Source organism: Panthera tigris, chromosome C2 (assembly GCF_018350195.1).
Source record: "Panthera tigris isolate Pti1 chromosome C2, P.tigris_Pti1_mat1.1, whole genome shotgun sequence".
NCBI lineage: Eukaryota > Metazoa > Chordata > Mammalia > Carnivora > Felidae > Panthera > Panthera tigris.
In genome coordinates this window covers 77369738-77388055 of record NC_056668.1, presented here as the reverse complement: position 1 = coordinate 77388055, position 18318 = coordinate 77369738, and the positions used below count along the sequence as shown (strand labels likewise).

The window sequence follows — 18318 nt, the reverse complement described above, 5'->3', positions numbered from 1 at the left end:
AGACATTAGAAACATATCATCCCTTTTTCGCATGTGTAGCCACAGATAAATAGTGAGGAAATAGTAGCCTCCCCCTTCCCTGGGGTGTCCATTTAAAAGCGTCCTTGCATGTTTTTGAGTTACTATCTCACGGTGTGTAAGAGCTAACTTCAGTGTGGCGCCTTGTGCATGGAAGAATGTGACACTGCAAATGAAATCTTTGCAAAATATAGACATTTGGCTTCATTTTGTCTTTATTGTATCATATATACATGGGTCTCGAATGAGTAATACACATCTGCATAAATTCTCCAGTTGCTGCGTTCTTCCACTGGGTTTTTTTTTTTTCAGCTCTCTTGTTTATGTGTAAATCTCCAAGAAAGAGTATGAATGACTAGACAAAGAAAAATGGAAATCTAATTCCCTGGCAATCATTTGAAAAGAAAAAAATCAGCTTGGAAAATGCCTATAATAGCCTGTGATTTCCTTTCTAAAAATATAGTACCAATTTTATGCTGGTAAGGGATCAATTTTGTGCTTTTCTTTTTAGTAGAGGGAAAATTAGTGGGAAGAAAATACACAGTTTCCACTAAGTGGCAATAAAATATTTTCAGCTGAGTTACTTCTGTTTCTCACTATGTGTTTTCTCTCTGCTTGCTTTTCATTTGTGCATGGTTTTCCTTTTTCAAAAATTCCTTCACAGTTACCTTCATGATCATAGGCTTTATGGAAAATAAATTTTACACTGAGTTTTTGTGAATCAAATTGGTATAGATATAAGTAGGCTTTATACACATTTGCAAAGAAGTGTGATTTTTGTTGATTTGCCCACATTGAAATAAACATTCTGGGGTTATGTTTATAGAAACAAGAATCTCATGGGAGGACAAATTGGACCCATTCTTGACACTGGACTCTGCCTTCATATTTTCAAGGGACATTAACTCTTTTTTTTTAACAAAGAAACTACGGTTCTTTTTTTTTTTTTTTTAAGTTTATTTATTTAGAGGGAGGGAAGAGAGCGAGCAAGCGAGCATGAGCAGGGGAGGTGCAGAGACAGAGAGCAAGAGAGAGTCTCAAGCAGGCTTCGCACTGTTAGTGTGGAGCCCAACCCGGGGCTCGACCTCAGGAACCGTGAGATCATGACCTGAGAGGAGATCAAGAGTCAGACACTTAGCCAGCTGAGCCACCCAGGTGCCCCAAGGGACATTAACTCTTAAGACAACTTTGCAGAAGCTACTTGAGACCTTTTTAGCAATCTTTTGATGTGCGCACTTTGGACCAATAGTATTGCTTTTTCATTTTTTTCCTGTAGTTTATCCTCCGTCTTGGCTTCCACCATGATCTCAGGTCAACATCATTTTGTTAAAATTATACTTAGCCTTACTCTTGTTTTCTCTTGGAAAATCATTTTCGAGTTTCTACAGTATGGATTTATTTTAATTGTAATACAAACGTGGCATCCTGAGGAGTGTTTCCTTCTCCTTGGTGATCCCTTGATGATTGTCGATTATCAGTAATACAGGTCAGAGAACAGTGGAGCATAGTGGGATCTGGAAGGTCATGGTTCTAATCTCATCCTACCATAGTTGGGGAAACTGAGGCCCAATGACTGTGCCTGTGATTTTATAACCAGTTTATAATCAAGGTGAGATGAAAGCCAGATCTGGAAGACACAGCTCTTTGCAGTGTTTTGTCTGCTTCATTGGTTAAAAAAGTTATAATAATAAAACTAAAATAAATATCTATGCCCACTTTTATATCTCTGTATCAGTCAGTTGGTATGTATCCTTGTGGTTTCAGTACAAAGCCTTACCTCTTTAAGCTCATTTGGCTATGGCTTTCTCTAAGAGTATTGGTATTTTTTCCTCAGATTACATAGCTGAGGGAGAAGCAAGCAATATTTTCAGCATTATCAACATAGGAGAGAGGAGAATACACAAATCTCTGTCTTGTTGATAGGTATGATTTAGACCATATTTCTAAGTTTGATTTAGAAATCCTTCATATGTCCAGAGTATTTGTTTGCAATTGCCAATCTCATAGAGGAAAAAACAGGTGGATATTGACAATTTCATTTGGTTCAACCTTCTCGGTCAAGGAACAACACAACTTTTATAGTTTATACAGGGTTACTTTTTGAACATCACAGCTCTGTTAGAAAGTTTTCAGGGCAGAGGTTTATTAGCCATGAATTGGTAATGAGGAAAAACCTGTGGCTAATTGAATTCAGATAGATTAAATCACTTTTCTAAGTTCTCACGTCTCATTGCACCACTAATCTCAGTTCTAGATCTCAAAGTTTGGACCCTCGTGGTCCGTATATATACTCTTGTCATAACTAAAAGATGATTCCTGTGTGTTGTCCCATCCAGTCCTTGCTCCAAGAGAAGCCCTAAAATGTAATCTCCAAACAAGAAGTCAGTTACAATTCTTTATCTGAGAGTAAATTGTGCCGCTACTAATTCATATTCTGGCGTATTCTTTAAGATGATCTCAATTCTTGCTGGTGAGATGTTTTACTGAATTCCAGCCCTAACCAAATAAAAATGGCTTTGTTCCTTTGTAAGGAATAACCAAATGTGACTCAAAGCCATCTGGGAAATAATTCCCAAACAGTTCATAGGGTTACACAATCTTGAGCAAAGTAAAAGGATCTGTTCCTGGCATCCTTGTGGCATAATTGATTTCTTAATTATGTAAAAGTTGCTTTCATGAGTTTGATATGTGCATTTGGAGGCCAAGTTTGTGACTGAAAGGATTAAGATATTTATCCACCTCAATCTGGGCACATACAACATGCTCATTAATAGTTCTTTACAAATACATGTGATGCAGTCCCCATACTGATAAGATCGTATTTCTTCATGCTTCGTAGTTAGGCTACACAGGAACAATAATGAGGTATCATAATTGGGCCAATGACATTTTATAAAAGATTAATGTTAATTCTTGTCTCTGCATTCCCTTTTCAAGTCATCGAGTCCAATGTGCCAAGCACTGTACTAAGTACCTTGACCTACCCTGACATGTTAGTCCTCAACTGAATCACTTGAAGAACTTGTTAAAAATATATATGCCTGGGCCCCAGCCTGGTCTCTGAGGGATCTTGTTTTTTTGTTTGTTTGTTTGTTTGTTTCTTTTTTAAAGTTCTATGGGTGATTCTGATAATTCTAGTGAACTACCACTACTTTATCTCATTTCTTCACAAAAATCTTGAGAGGAAGTCATCTCTGAGAAATTTTAAAGGAGGATAATGAGGAAGGAGCAAAAATAGCTTTGTAGGTCATTCTATTCTGTCTTACTGTGATCATGAAGGTAGGAGGGTATTTCTGTATTCAGTTGATGTGAATATATGAAGTCCTAAGTCTTCACCTCTTCTTTTCTCTGGTTCCTCTCTGCAGTCTCCTTTCAGCCTGCTTCAGGAATGAGCTTGTGGAGCCCCGGAGAGAAACCCCGAAACAGTCTGACGTCTTCTTTAGACATTCCAGCCCTCCAAACCGATCAGTGTACCCATAGACCACTCCCACCCCATATCTGTATTTTGAGCGTGTGTTTCTTGTGTGTCCATGTATGTGTGTGTGTGCGCGCGTGCACGTGTGTGTGTGTCCAGCCCTCGTAAGCAGAACTTGAAGACACTTTGGCTCAGAGACCCAACTGCTCAAAGGCATACAGCCAGTAGTGAGAAAATCTTTTGAAGGGACTCAAAACTTTACAAGAAAGGACATTTTCCACAGATTCTGCATCCTTATATCTAGCACTGGGCAGTCAGGAACCCCTGTGTTTGTCTGTGAGCTTTGTGTTTTTCTTAGAAGGGAGGGGCTCAGGTTGGAAAGAGGGGCATTAAGATGTTTATTGGAACCCTTTTGTTACCTTCTGTTGTGTTTCTAAAACTCATAAAGAAGCTTTTGAGCAGGTCTCAAACTTAAGATGTCTTTTTAAGAAAAGGAGAAAAAAGTTGTTATTGTCTGTGCATAAGAAAATTCTAGATGACTGAGAGCTTCAGTCAGGCCCTTTTAATGCTGGTCATGCAATAATATTACAAATAGTAACACACTGAAGTGTCAAGTGTACTGCTGGGCAGAGAGATGATAATTACTGTAAGTAGCCAATGTGGGGGGATGTTCTTTTCTTCTTTTAGAGAGTTTGCATTATTAGTGTCCTCCCCTCAATATGTAGATAGAAAGTTCAGTAACACTGTGTTAGATCCTACCACTGCCACCTTGTTGGCATCTGATATGATAATCTTCCTTGCTCATGGAAACCCCGGGGCCCTACCCCGCAAGCGATTGTTAAGACCCCAAGGCAGATAAACCTAATCTGTCATTTTAATACGAGGGTAAAACCACCTCAGTAATATTATTCCAGGCAGTTAAAGATCATATTTCAATGGCCGAAATGGGGTTCAAAGGCCTCTCACCAAATCTATGACTAATTTGCTCATTGGAGCCCCTATCTCTCAGTCCTACCATGAAACTAGCCATATTGCTGATACTGTTCCAACTCCTTTGTCCAGGACACTTACATTTTATTTAAGTGATGTCCAGGTAGACAATGTGAAAATCTGAACTCCTGGTCTGAAACTTAAAGATAGAAAGAATAGATGATTTTTTTTTTTTTTGGCTCAAAGAGTTTAGAGAATCTATTGCTTTCCATTTTAGAAATGTATTTTAAAATAATAGTTTAAAGACTTGAAAACTCTCCCCCCACTTCTCCCCACACCAAATCACCAGCCCTTTATTCTGTGTCATCACAGCAATGATTTCTTGTTATTGAGGCTGTTGCTTTATGGATGTGTGATTTTAATTTTCAATAAACTTTTGCATCTTGGTTCATCTTGCAGTTTTTCTTTCTGTCTCTCTTGCTTTTTAATTCCTTAATCCTAGAATATTTTCCTATCAATGCTTGAAGTACCATGTGTGAGTTTAAGAACAAGAGTAATTGAACAGTCCCTTCAGTTTTGTTCCACTTCTGTCAGTATTTGGTGTTTTTATTTAAGATGCTCTGTATTAAGGTCATCAGTTCTAAAAATAAATTTCAATGCCTACCTCAACTTGAAATATATTTTAGCCCTGTGGGTGTTTAATTTCACCATAAGGAGTCAGGTATTATACTATCATTTGCCTACCTCTCTGAACAGCTCTCGAGCTATATATGAAATTGCCAAACTTGAATCAAATCCAAATCCCAATCTATTAAATAATTCGGCTTCTGTGGCATGGGCATTAGCAAATCATCATCCAGAACTCTGTAGTGGAACCTGTTGTCCATTTTTGTTTTAATTACACTATGTTCTAATCTTTGAGTAATTATTTTTAAAAGCTTCAAAAACACTTGTTCTGAATAAAAATAAGTAATCTAGTAGCTTGAAAAAATACTTAAGAAAAAATTATCTTCAAGACAAAAGTATATTAGCAAAATCTGATGCACTCATTATGCTGTTGAGGTCTTTTCAAATAACTTTCCAATCCCCTTTTAAGGGGTTCACAAATCCCTAAAAGGGTTAATGAGTATGTTTAGTTTTTTTTTGCATTTGCTTTTTCTTTCACAAGTTTTTTTTCTTTCACCCCATTTTTATGCAAGTTTTTAATGCATGTATAGTGACTTATATAAATGTATATACTTGAACTAATGGAAAATATTGTATAATTTCAGTTGATCTATCTAGAGAATCAATGCCACCTTTTGTCTTTAGAAGCAAGATTACCCAACTGGAGGGTAAGGTTACTGGCAGGGCAGTCGTGGGCAAAATTTTGAGGAAGAACACTTCCTTTTCTGATGTCACATGGCTTCCCTTTTTTTTGACCTTCCTGAGATAGGGGGTATTTTGTTTTATCTTCATTATCTCTTTCCCCTCTCAAATTCTGCACTCCAGAAACAGTTTGCTGGACTAGATTTACCCTCAGGTATCACCAAATTCTACCAGAGAGTTGCTTTCTAACCAACAATGAAAGATTTAAGGCAAAAAAAAAAAAAAAAAAAAAAAAAAGGAATCCTTTGGCGGAATTCTATATATCTCCATCAAGATGGAGATGACTTTGAATTTGTCTTTTCAAGAATTTGGGCTCTTTCCCATGGATATAGGCACAAGGCTTGTAATCAGGAAACCTGTGTTTTTCATCCTAAATGATTTAAGGTCACCTACAGCTCTGAGATACTGAATTGTTTTCTTAGCAATGTACACAGAAGCCTGAGCTGTTAAAGTTAAGACCTAGGACTTGACTTTTCCAGAATTTCTCCTCAAAACTAGAATTACATGAAACATGTCTTTCTACATCTCTGTTATGTTGGATTCCTGCAAAAATCTAAAGAAATCTGGAGAAAACAGCCTGAGGCTTACTCCTGGTTGTTTTTCTGAGGATTACTACACTATCGCTTTTTTCGGTGTGTGTGTGTGTGTGTGTGTGTGCGTGCGCGTGCACGCACTGGGAGGGTGGAGGAGGGCAAGAAACCCATCACGTCACAGATCCTTATTGTCCTTGTACACTTTTTCCTTCTCTTCAGATTCCTCAATAATCCTTGGGACTTTCCACTCAATGACTGTGACATTATATGTGTAAGGGGGGTGGGGGGTAAGGTGGTTCTTCAAGGCCTTTAAATTGGTCACAGACTTATTCAGTCTTGCTCCCTTTTCCACAGCACATAGAGCTTATCAGAATATTCTTTGTATTTCACTGTATTTCAGGCATTGAAAACTTAATGATAAACAGACTGCCCTGACCTTGCTCCCTGTGGCTTTAACCCTCTCTTCCACATTAAAGGAGAGGCAATCAGAATTTCTGACTTTTTGGCACTCTCTTATCCCCATTTATCCACTCACCCTAATTCCTGGACTTGTTCAAGAAAGAATAGTTTTCACCTCCTCCTGTTAATTCTTAAACTGATGCCTCTCACTCCCTTGACCAAAAACGAGAGTATTAAACATTTGCTACTGAGGGTAAGAGTAAAAAGAACCAAAGTTGCTTGAGCATCTACAAATTACGGGACAATGTCCAGGGCTCTCATATAATCTAATTTAATGTTTTCTTTTTAAAGAATATAATAGATTTTACTTTTTTATTTTTTTTATTATTTTTACAAATCTGGTATTACTGGGGCACCTGGGTGGCTCAGTTGGTGAAGGGTCTGACACTTGATTGCGGCTCAGGTCATGAACTCAGGGTTCCTGGACTTGAGCACTCTGTCAGGCTCTGCGCTGACAGTGTGGAGACTGCTTGGGATTCTTTCCCTCCCTCTCTCTCTCTTCTCTCCTCTTGCATGCATGGGCTCGCTCTCTCTCCAAATAAATAAATAAACTTAAAAAAAAACCCTATCATTATTATTATTATTTGATAGAGAGAGCATGTGAGTGAAGGAGAGGAGGAGAGGAAAAGAGAGAGAGAGAATCTTAAGCAGGCTCCACCCTCGGAAGAGCCCCACACGGGGCTCGATCATGCCCTGAGCCGAAATCACAAGCTAGACGCTCAACCAACTGAGCCACTCAGGTGCCCCTCTATTATTTTTTTAATTGAAATATAGTTAACACATTATATTAGTTTCAGGTGTACAACACAGTGATTTGACATTTATATACACTACAGAATGCTCACCACATTAAGTGTAGTCACCATCTGTCACTATACAAAGTTATTACAGTATTATTGACTGTGTTCCTTATGCTGTACTTTGCATCCATGTGACATTTATCTTATAACTGGAAGTTTGTACCTTTTAATCCCCTTCACCTACTTAGCTCATTCCTCCAATCCTTGGTCCCTCTGGCAAATACCAGTTTGTTCTCTGTACTTATGAGTATGTTTTTGTTTTGTTTGTTCATTTATTTTACTTTTAGATTCCACATATAGGTAAAATCATACAATATACTTTCCTATCTGACTTATTTCACTCAACATAATACCCTCTAGGTCCATTCATGTTGGCACAAATGGCAAGATCTCATTCTTTTTTATGAATGAGTAATATGTGATTGTATATATGCCGAATCTTTATCCACTCATGTATTGATAGACTGTTAGGTTGTTTCCATATTATTCCATGTTAGTCTTTATAGCAGCTTTTCTAGAGTAAGTATAATACCTGTTCTACAGATAAAGAAAATAAGACTCAAGAGCCTTGCATAACATCCAAAATCAATTAATTTGTGTCAAATCTAGAAGATGAACCTGGATGTTTTGTTTGACTCCAAATTTCATGTTCCTTCTTTGTTCATCTATGGTTTTTGAGCTAGCTTCCTAAAATAGTTTAGGCTGTTCATAATAAATGACCTAATAAAATGGTCAAAAATACAGACCTCAAAAAGAAACAGAGGAGAGAAGTGTAATAGGATTTGGAAGAAGGAATTTATTATGCTACAGCACACAGGAAAAATGCAAAGCTTTAAAAAATATTTTTATTTTCCTAAAGGTGAATATTAATGGTTCAAGCAATGCTTCCATAAGCTCTTGCTTTGCATTTGACTGATTTGGGAAAATGGAAGAGAAAGAGAGAGGTATCTTTAGGCTGCAGAAGATCAACCTGCCCCTGGAGTCTGAACAGGGGGAATTTTTCCGCCCGGAGTGGGAAAAAATGGAAAAAGCACCTGGCAAAGCATCTCTTGGCCACTTTTCCCTGTGCTTCTCTGCACTTTGATATGGATTTACAAGTGTTCCTAAGTATATCCAACGTGCTAACTCTTAACACTAGGCTTCAACACGGGGATAGATGATAGTTGGATTGATGATAGTTGGGGGGACTGACTGCTAGATCCCTTGCCCCCTACCATATCTCAGTCTCTCCCACTTCTCTTACCACTTAACCCATTTCCTGATTCTGTGACCTAATGCATAATACTGTCTTGTTTCTGGAAAGTTATCACAGAATAAAAGAAAGAAACTCCTGGGCTAGGAACCAGGAGACCCTCAACTCATCATTTAGTAATGTGTGACTCGTGCCCATTTATTCTTAAGACCTTATATTTACACATATGTAAAATAGGCATAATAATTTCTGCCCATCCCTGCCCTGCCAGACCATGTTCTCCTCCAGAGGGATGTGGAAATCATTCAGAAAATGGATAAAGGAGAGCTTAGTAACCTGAAGTGTCTTGCAATTGGGAGGGTTTATTACGTAAACACCTGTTTATACAACATGGACCTATAATTGTGAGTTCTTGAAAAGATCTAAACAGCAAAAGCGATGCCCTCCTACCTTAAAGTCAGTAATTATAGAACACAGTTGAATTGTTAATTGTACACCAATTGCCATACTTATTTATGCAAATACATATATATATATATATATATACATGCACACACATACAAATATATATATATACATGCACACACATACAAACACAAAGTTTCTCTCTGTATATAATACATATATATAATTTATATAATATAGAGTTTTATATATATGTATATATATATATATAAAACATAGAGTGTTTTATATACACATATATACAAAATAAAATGTTAGAGAAACTGTTTTTTCAATCTCTTATCTACTATAATAAATATGACTGCAGGAAGGAGACAAATAGGAAAAAATAACGCACTTTGTCTGGAAATTGTAAAAGGGGAGTTTTCCCACCATAGTTCCAATCTTTGTTCTGTGGTCATAATTACTCACTGTAAATGGCATATAGCCCATAAAGTTCTTCCTCATCTTATCTTTTCCAGTTCCCACCACAGCCTTATAAGGTAGGTTGGATTGTTATCCCCATGTATCCACTACTGTATGAGCTCCTCACAGATGGGACTGTTTCTTACTATTTTTCTACCTCTAACATCCAATTTGAACAAGTGTGTATGTATTTATAGAGTTTTTTTGTGATAAAACAAAAGCAAAGATATTTAGTGGCCAACATGGGGACCTATAGATTCTAGTATATGCTAGAGGAAGTCTTAAACTTTGTTTTTCTGATGCTATATCCTGCTCCAATGATCATAGATATCACTAGTTCTGTAATCAGAGAGTGAGACGTGACAGTTGGTAGGGAATATCATATGTGATATGATGCATAGAATGACAAGCCAATCCGAGTAAATTTCCAAATTGAAGTTATGCTAAGTGGAATTTTTTTGTTGGTCTTTGTCTCCCAGGAGACTTGTCAAAAATCAACAGAAGACTTGTTTGGGCTCCGGGCTTCTCCTGTGTAGAAAGGCAGCTGGCATCCCCATGGGTTTTCTCAAAGGCCCTCGAACACCTAAGCAGAGGAAGCACGTTTCCATGTTGTGGCCTCTGCATGACAGCAGGCTGAGCTGCCAAATTCCCGATTTGATGGTGCTCGTAGTCATTTTCTGTATATCCCAACTGGCCTAGGAAGCTACACACAACAGGCCTCAGCTGCAATTTGAAATTGGCATCTCCATGTCTTTCTTAAGCCTTTGGGTCTTCACTGACTTCTTTTCCCTTATTGATTTTCAAACTTGTTTGAGTTGAAGGGCCAGAGAGGGGAAAGAGATGGAGAAAAAAAATAATAGAGGCAAAAAGAAGATGCAATTGTTTCCCCTCTCACAAAAGAGATTCTTTAGGAAGATATACAACTTCATACTCTAAATTCAGGAGAAATATGACTTGATGATAGCCTTGCAATCCCTCCCTAGTTTACAAAAAAAAAAAAAGTTCTCAGACGGAAACAAATAATTTCTTGTCATAGGTCCTGGAGGAATATTTTTACAAATTGTAGTTCAAGGCCACGTTTCGATCTGAGACCTGTGGGATCTGACAAGTCCGCCCTGTTCAGTATGACCCGCTCACCATCATTGCCATGTTTATGTTCCCAGGACCTCGATGCAGACTCAGTCTTCATATGGTAACAGCTCTCCACCTCTCAACAAAATGAACAGCATGAACAAGCTGCCTTCTGTGAGCCAGCTTATCAACCCTCAGCAGCGCAACGCCCTCACTCCTACCACCATTCCTGATGGCATGGGAGCTAACAGTAAGAGCATCTCCGTTTAGCTGCGCCTTATGGGTCCACAGGGCTAGTGTAGGGGAGGATTCCACTCTGGGGTGCAGGGAGAGGCTTGCTTTTTAAGCTGAGGAAAGGCACAGTGGGACAGACAGATCACAGCCTAATGGCTTGAGTTCCTCATGGTGAGCTTTTCGTCGCTTTCGAAGTGTATGGTTCATGGCAAAGCACATTGGTAGAGATAGAGGAGGCTGTTCCTTCAGTAGAGAAAAGGATCTCTGTGAAAACAACCATGCACTTCCCATCAACCTGGTTGGGGGACCCACCTCCTATATCCTTTGAGATAGTGAAAAGGAAATATATTCAACATGTGGGAAGTAGCATGGTGTGGTAGACTTAAAGTCTAGAGAAATAGGTTGTCCTCTGGATGCTATGGCAGGACTAGCCATGCAACTATGGACAAGTAACCTCTCTGCTCTAATGCTCCGTTTCCACTCATAAAAGTATCACTCTTCACTTTTAACATCTTATGATTGTGTGTCCCTGTGATCTTAGCCTTCTCATCTTGTCTACGCCATCCTATATACAGTCATTAAGGAACTGACATAGAGAAAGGAGTCTCCCTTTTACTTATTCACGCACAGATTACTCACATCGACTAAGTATAACTGTGAGAGGCAATGTGAAAATTGGGCCTCCAAATGAATGGTGATTGCTATATAGCTTTGCTGTAAATAGAATTATCCACTAGAACTAAATCTAGCAAAGTGCATATCCAAACTAGAGAAAATCAAACGGATGCTAGAAATGCAGAAGGATGTATTATAAGGACACAGAAGTCTAAACACTATACATGTATCCTACAATGCCCCTCATAAAATAATGCTTCAATCTTGTCCTTTGAAATCCTTCATTATTCTGATCAAGCCTTTAAACCTGCATTTCAGTATTACCTTGAAGAGATTAGAGGTTTTGTTTTGGTTTTGTTTTCTTAAAGTTAAGGGAAGCTAGGGTTGTGACTCTCTGTGGTCCGATGGCAAAGATTCAGATTTACATGAGACACAGGTGTATGTGGTAAGGTTGCTTGGTTTGCTAACAAAGACTTTAGAGCCAAACTGCTGTCTCACTAGTGATAAATTCATCCTAAGGCTCCAAACCTCACCCCCTGACAGGTCTGCTACTCTGACAGCAAAAGGAAAAAGTGTCATTTTTTTTTTTTACTTTATTTCCTCTCTTGTGACATCTTAGAGTCCATTTGTTCCTTCACATTTGTGTAATTTACGGTTTGCCTACTTTTTCTTTATACTTCACAATTTTCTTTGATAGCACTGGCAAAGTCAGAAGGGAAAGTGATAAGATAAAATAAGCCTGTGCTCTTTAGGGGGCTAGTTGGTGACAGAGGCCTTTCCTTTGGGAGCATATTGCTAGTCACGAAAATAAAAGCAAATCGCATTAATCTTTTAGTAGCAATGTTCCTCTGGTTTTTTTTTGACCTGAAGACAAAATTTGTTTCATAGATATGATCTGTATTAAGCGCTTCTTCTCTATAGGTAGATGTTTCCAGTTTTTAGTTTAGTAAAAAACCAATCAGTGTTGCTGGTGTCCCTGAATACAATCCAGAAATGGACCATAAGAAAGAGCTGGAACCTTTCATTTCATTCTTGCTTAATAGGCCTATGGTTCCCAAATATTGCAATAAATCCTTCTGTTCCCAAACAGTTATTCCAGAGGTCATTCTCATTCACAGATCTGTTTACTTGTTCACCTCACCTCAGTTTACTGAGCACGTGATCTGTGCCAGGCCTAAGAAGTTAGCCTAACAAGGGAGACAGAAATATAAGCCATGAAGGCAAATGCAAAGAGGAATATATTAACCTCAGGAGTAGTGTGCAGTTGAACAGAGCATTAGAAAGAAGTGGGGGGAGATTGTCCTAGGAGCACATGCAGGGTTCGAGAAATGTGTAATTATTTTGGAGTTTGGTGAACGTTGTCTTCTGTTGGATGAGACATAGGGTGCTTAAGGGGTGCAGTGAGAGAGAAGACTGAAAAGGAAGGCTGGTGGATTAGGCCCTTGGTAACATTAAACCAGACAAGATGGACCCCTGGGAAGCTGGTACTGATGACGGCAGTAACCCTCTCTGTTCCTCCTGCTTCTGTTCAGTTCCTATGATGGGCACCCACATGCCAATGGCTGGAGACATGAATGGACTCAGCCCCACCCAGGCCCTCCCTCCCCCACTCTCCATGCCATCCACCTCCCACTGCACTCCCCCACCTCCGTACCCCACAGATTGCAGCCTTGTCAGGTGAGTCCACGGCATGTGCCCCCGGGGGCCTGTCCTCAGCAACTCGGGGTGGTGGAGGGCGGATGCTCTCAGAGTTCAGTATGCAGTTGGGAAAAAAAGAAAGCAGCCCTTCCTACGATGGGTGTTCAGCACTGTTATCTCTGATCTGTGGAGTGGTCAGCAGTGTTTAATCGAGGAAAAGCACTATAATCCATAGGGGACAAAGTGAAAATGTGAGTTTATAGGCAAATCATTTTTCATGCCTGTTTCCCCTCATCTTCACTTACCCTCTTCCTCCTCCCTCACAGTTTCACATGGTCAGTTGTGGCCTTCAAACTGGTGCTCAGGGCTGGGGACCCAAGAAGGGCCGTAAACTTGCTATCTTGCTCCCTTTCCCGTTCTCCAGGACTCCTAGCTCTCAGCCACCATGGCCTCATTATGTCGGAGTGGGATGTCCGTAAAGAAGTTTTAATGGTTACAGAGACGACAGGGACTTTCAAGAAGCCAATGGCCGCTGTTACACTGCCATACACAAAGCAGGCACACCTTAGGCAAGGGGGTTCAGACAGCCAGAAGAGGGAAATGTGTGAAGCCTGAAAGATCTCTTCCCACAGAAGTGAGAGTGGGTGCCACATCCACGCCTAGTGCACATCATCTGCCCCTGCTTCACGTGCAGAATGACCCTTTCGTTTGGCTGTTGGAAAAATGGGTACTGATCCCCATGTGACTGATGCGGCAGTCCTAAACAGTGTCAGAGAGACGGCAAGGCGTGTGGCTTGTGCCACCCCACCTGTGGCTCTGTGATGGTGGCATCACCAATCTGAGACCAGCGCCAGAAAGGAGGGGTCTGTATTCTGAGTAGGACATAAATCAGAAAGCATTCCTAGTAGAGTAGCCTCCATTTTTTTCTTAGCCGCGTGAACCATTCTCAGAAACCCCAGAGACAAAGCAATTCGAGTAGAGGTGCTCTTTTGGATGTGAAGAGGCAGGAGGCAAGAGCGCTGGGAACCTGACCACTGGGCTCCTTCCTTTCACCCCCCTGCAATGGCTCATAAGGCACTTATCTATGTAGAACCCCTGAGAATTCCACCAATCACCTTTTGAAAATCACTGCTCTGCAGGAATCTTCAGAGTTGATTTTAATTTCTATAGACCTAAAGTTCAAGTCACTAACCATTCCCAAACCTCAAATCCAAGGCCTCCGTATGTTTCACCTGCCCCTAGTCTTTCCTGTAGGGCATCCGAGGGCGATAATGTTGGGTTTTCCTTTATCTCGCCAATGCAGTTGGGGTGAACTTTCTGTTTCTGTTTCCTCCTTCCTCTTCCCTCCTCCCTCTGCAGTTTCTTAGCGAGGTTGGGCTGTTCATCATGTCTGGACTATTTCACGACCCAGGGGCTGACCACCATCTATCAGATTGAGCATTACTCCATGGATGTAAGTAACTGTTAGACTTTTCTCTTGAGTTTTATTTATTCATTCCCTCCCCCTGGTGACATCCACCTTGTAGTTCAGTTCCCCCTGGTTTTAAAATTTGTTATCATACCCTCAGTCCCCAAATTTGGTGGAAACCATTACCATATTAGAAAGATTCCCAGGCCTGAGCCTACATACGTGAGAAGTTTGGTGATCAGTCTTCCTCTGCTTGTCAGATCAGCCAGTAATTCTCTATAGCACACATACTGTATTCAGTGGGAAAGAGGAAACCCAATTCCCACCTCCAAGATATTTATAATCTTGAAAGAATTTAGAGAATTTTTTAGATGTGCTCATTAATCAGTATGAGACCCCAGGGAAGCTATCAGGAATCAGGTGATATTATCCTCACTTTAAATCATGGAGAGACAACATTATAATCATTTGCATGATGAGTTGATGGCAGAACTAGGAATAGAGTCCTAAGGTGGAAGCTTCTGGTCTTTAACTCTGTTAACTGGCTTCTTCTGCCTTTCCTTAAAGTAGGACCTTAAGGAGGATTCAGCCATTCCTCTCAATTAGAACCATATGTTCCCTTATTTTCAATTATATTAGAATAGGGCCAAGCCATCCTTGACCATTGAGAAAATTCACTGGTCATGGTTCAAGTCCCATCCATGCTTTTTAGTAATAATGAGACTTTGGGTTATCACTTTGCCTCTCTGAGCCTCAGTTTATCAAACTGCGTTCAAAATCACTCCCTCTGGCTTTGATATTCTTTGTCTTTTGCAGCAAGCTGGATGGAAGGGGACTGTGTGTGTGTGTGTGTGTGTGTGTGTGTGTGTGTGCGCGCGCTTCCTATACCACTTCATGAATGGCTTGTATTCTTGGGAGCTTGTATTGTTCTGGCTTATGGCAATCTGATTTTCCTTCCAGGCTTCTCTTCATGCTGCTCTCTTTGGGGTTTACTATCCTCTCTTCCAGCTTCCAGAGGGCCTTTTGGACTAGTGGAAGAAATATTCTCTGCCTCTGCTGCTGTTTGTGTAGTTGAGATCTCTTCTTTCCCCTCCTTGAGCACCGATGCTAGAGATGCCCCTGCAGCATGAGAATGCCCCAGCCCTTGTGATGACAAGTACATACTGCACTGCCTCTGTGCCCACCCCTCTCCACCCCACACATCACCCTGGCTGCTGCTCCCTGATGGAATAAATTATAAGTGAAAACTATAGAGAATGCTTTAGTAGTAAGTTTCGACAGGTTTTGGGTAACTTTACAATGATGTCCATCCATTGAGGAGAAGAGAGTTGCCCTGTCTTTGATAGTCCTATATGATAGAACAGAGAATCGGTCCCTTCCCTATTTTTTTTAAAGTTATGCCATCCACTTGCTCCCTGTCCCCACTGGGGAGTGTGTCAAGGTACCCCCTTGGCTATTAGGATCTGCAGATGTTCTCCAGAAGTCCATCTCTGTTGGTGTTGGCTAGGTCTTGTGCCGGTCTCTGGACAACAATTTCCTCATCTATCATAAGTTAAAATCTATCCAGAGAATCATGGAGATTGAGGGAGGCCAGTTTACAGCGTTAGAGACTTATTGAGAGCTCCAGAAGCATAAAGAGTTACACTTACTCATCTCCATGTGGGTTGTCTTCTTTATGGTGTATTCTTCTGCCAGAATGGGAAATCGGAGTGCCCATACTGCAAACGTCCAAACTGGGAAGTAATTGGGAAGCTATCTCATTTCTGCATCCTCACCTCAGCTTCTTCCATCTCATTACTGGAAATAGAAACTTCTTTTGCAGCTTGTCTCTCAATACCTGTCTGAGTCATTTGGCATCCCTTCCTGGAAAAACGATATGGTTACATTTGGCAGTTTTCATAAGTATCCCTTCTAAGATGCCGGACTGGGTTAATAATAATTTAATATGGTAATAATGCCAATGGTTAAGATTTAGATAGTGTCATTTATAATTGGTCTAGTACTTTCACATCCATATTCACACAAGAGCCCACAATGCGTGCTGATGTAAAAAGGAATTTGATCCCATTTTATCAATGAAGAAACTAAGGCCAGTAGGGAAAAAGTGACTTGATGAAGGTCTAGAGTCATTCAGTGACAGAATAAGAACCTCTGTCAAGGTCTTCTTACTCCAAACACAGTGTTCTTTCTACCCACCATGCTGCTCCAAAAAAAACAAAAAAAACAAAAAAACAAAACAAAAAAAAATGTGAGCCATCACTGAAACAAGCTAATGAAGAGATAATGCAGATAAAAATGTAAGAGATGTCTCCACAGATAGTTAAGCTCGGGCATATTTGTGATGCCTTCTACCCCCATTAATAGAGGATGGACACATACTTTGCATTTGGATACCCTGGTTTATCCAAACACCAAGAGACCTTCTGGCCATTAGGGCAGTTTAGGCTCAGAGGCTGTCCTGAGTCCCCATTTCATTTACTTAGTTGTGTAACTTTAGACTTGTCAACCTCTCTGAACTTCAGCTTTTCAATCTATAAAGCGGGTGCAATAGTATCTACCACTAATCTGAGCATTAAATGAGATCATGTATATAAAATAATTAGTTCAGTGCCTGGTATACAGAGAGTGTTCATTACCTATTAATAAACTTTTTTTTTCCCTCATCTACTCATTTGAGCAGTGGTGATGTTCCACTGATATCTTTCTTCTAGTGACTAGAGCCAGGTAGATTTAAGAGTTGGAAGGTACCTCTATCTCATGTTTTTGGTTTAGGACTTTTGCCCTCTGATCTAACTATCCCTACTTTACTAGTGAAAAAACAGACCATTAGAGAGCAAGTGGGGTGTTATCCACAAGCAGAAATGGCACCTCAAGGCTGTGCCTTTTGCTTACATATAATGGCAAGGGTTATCAGAGAATTAATTTTATTTTCCAATTTGGAGATCAATCAATTCAGGACAGTTAAATCAGAACACTGGGGAATGATAAAATGATGTGAACTAAATCGTCAGTCTGTCCCTTTGTCCTAAATCTGTTTGCTCCCCTTTCTTATTGCACAGGATTTGGCAAGTCTAAAAATCCCTGAGCAATTCAGACATGCCATCTGGAAGGGCATCCTGGACCACCGACAGCTCCATGACTTCTCCTCCCCTCCCCACCTCCTGAGGACCCCAAGTGGTGCCTCCACAGTCAGCGTGGGCTCCAGTGAGACCCGCGGCGAGCGCGTTATTGACGCTGTGCGCTTCACCCTGCGCCAGACCATCTCCTTCCCGCCCCGCGATGAGTGGAATGACTTCAACTTTGACATGGATGCTCGTCGCAACAAGCAACAGCGCATCAAGGAAGAGGGGGAGTGAGCACCACCGTGTGAACTCTTACCATCCTGTCCCCACCTGTCTGCCTCCCTACAAAGCACTAGTGCTTGACCTTCAGAGCGTTCTCCCTAGGTCTTCTCCTTCCTCTTCTCAGTCTGGTTTCTTAAGGGAAGAAGAAGTAAGAGGCTACCTTTGATTTAATGTCCAACCTGGCATCTGATTCTGATTCTGGCTTTAAGCCTCCAAATCTATTGCTTGCAGAACTGAAGTTACCATGGCTAGGTGGAAGTGAGCAAAAGAGCAGTGGGTGTCTCCTTAAGCTGCAAAGATTTCTCATTGACTTTTATAAAGCATTTTCACCCTTATAGTCTAAGACTATATATATAAATATATAAATATACAGTATGTATTTTTGGGTGGGGGACATTGAGTTTTGTTTAAATGTAATTTAAA

General features: G+C 40.3%; 1 protein-coding gene across 3 annotated transcripts in view; it reads left to right on the top strand.

Moving 5' to 3' along the window:
• Positions 1 to 17938, top strand: part of TP63 (tumor protein p63) — a 224594-nt gene extending 206656 nt beyond the window's left edge. For 2 of the 3 annotated variants that reach the window (XM_007083553.3, XM_042998999.1), the window contains exons 10-13: positions 10749 to 10906; positions 13038 to 13182; positions 14503 to 14596; positions 17611 to 17938. In XM_007083553.3, coding sequence (XP_007083615.2) covers positions 10749 to 10906; positions 13038 to 13182; positions 14503 to 14596; positions 17611 to 17907 — 694 coding nt within the window. In that variant the 3' untranslated portion in view covers positions 17908 to 17938. Of the gene's footprint in view, positions 1 to 3383; positions 3733 to 10748; positions 10907 to 13037; positions 13183 to 14502; positions 14597 to 17610 lie in introns of those variants that run through there. The other variant, XM_007083556.3, reaches the window with a different exon arrangement.
• The last annotated feature ends 380 nt before the right edge of the window (positions 17939 to 18318 follow it).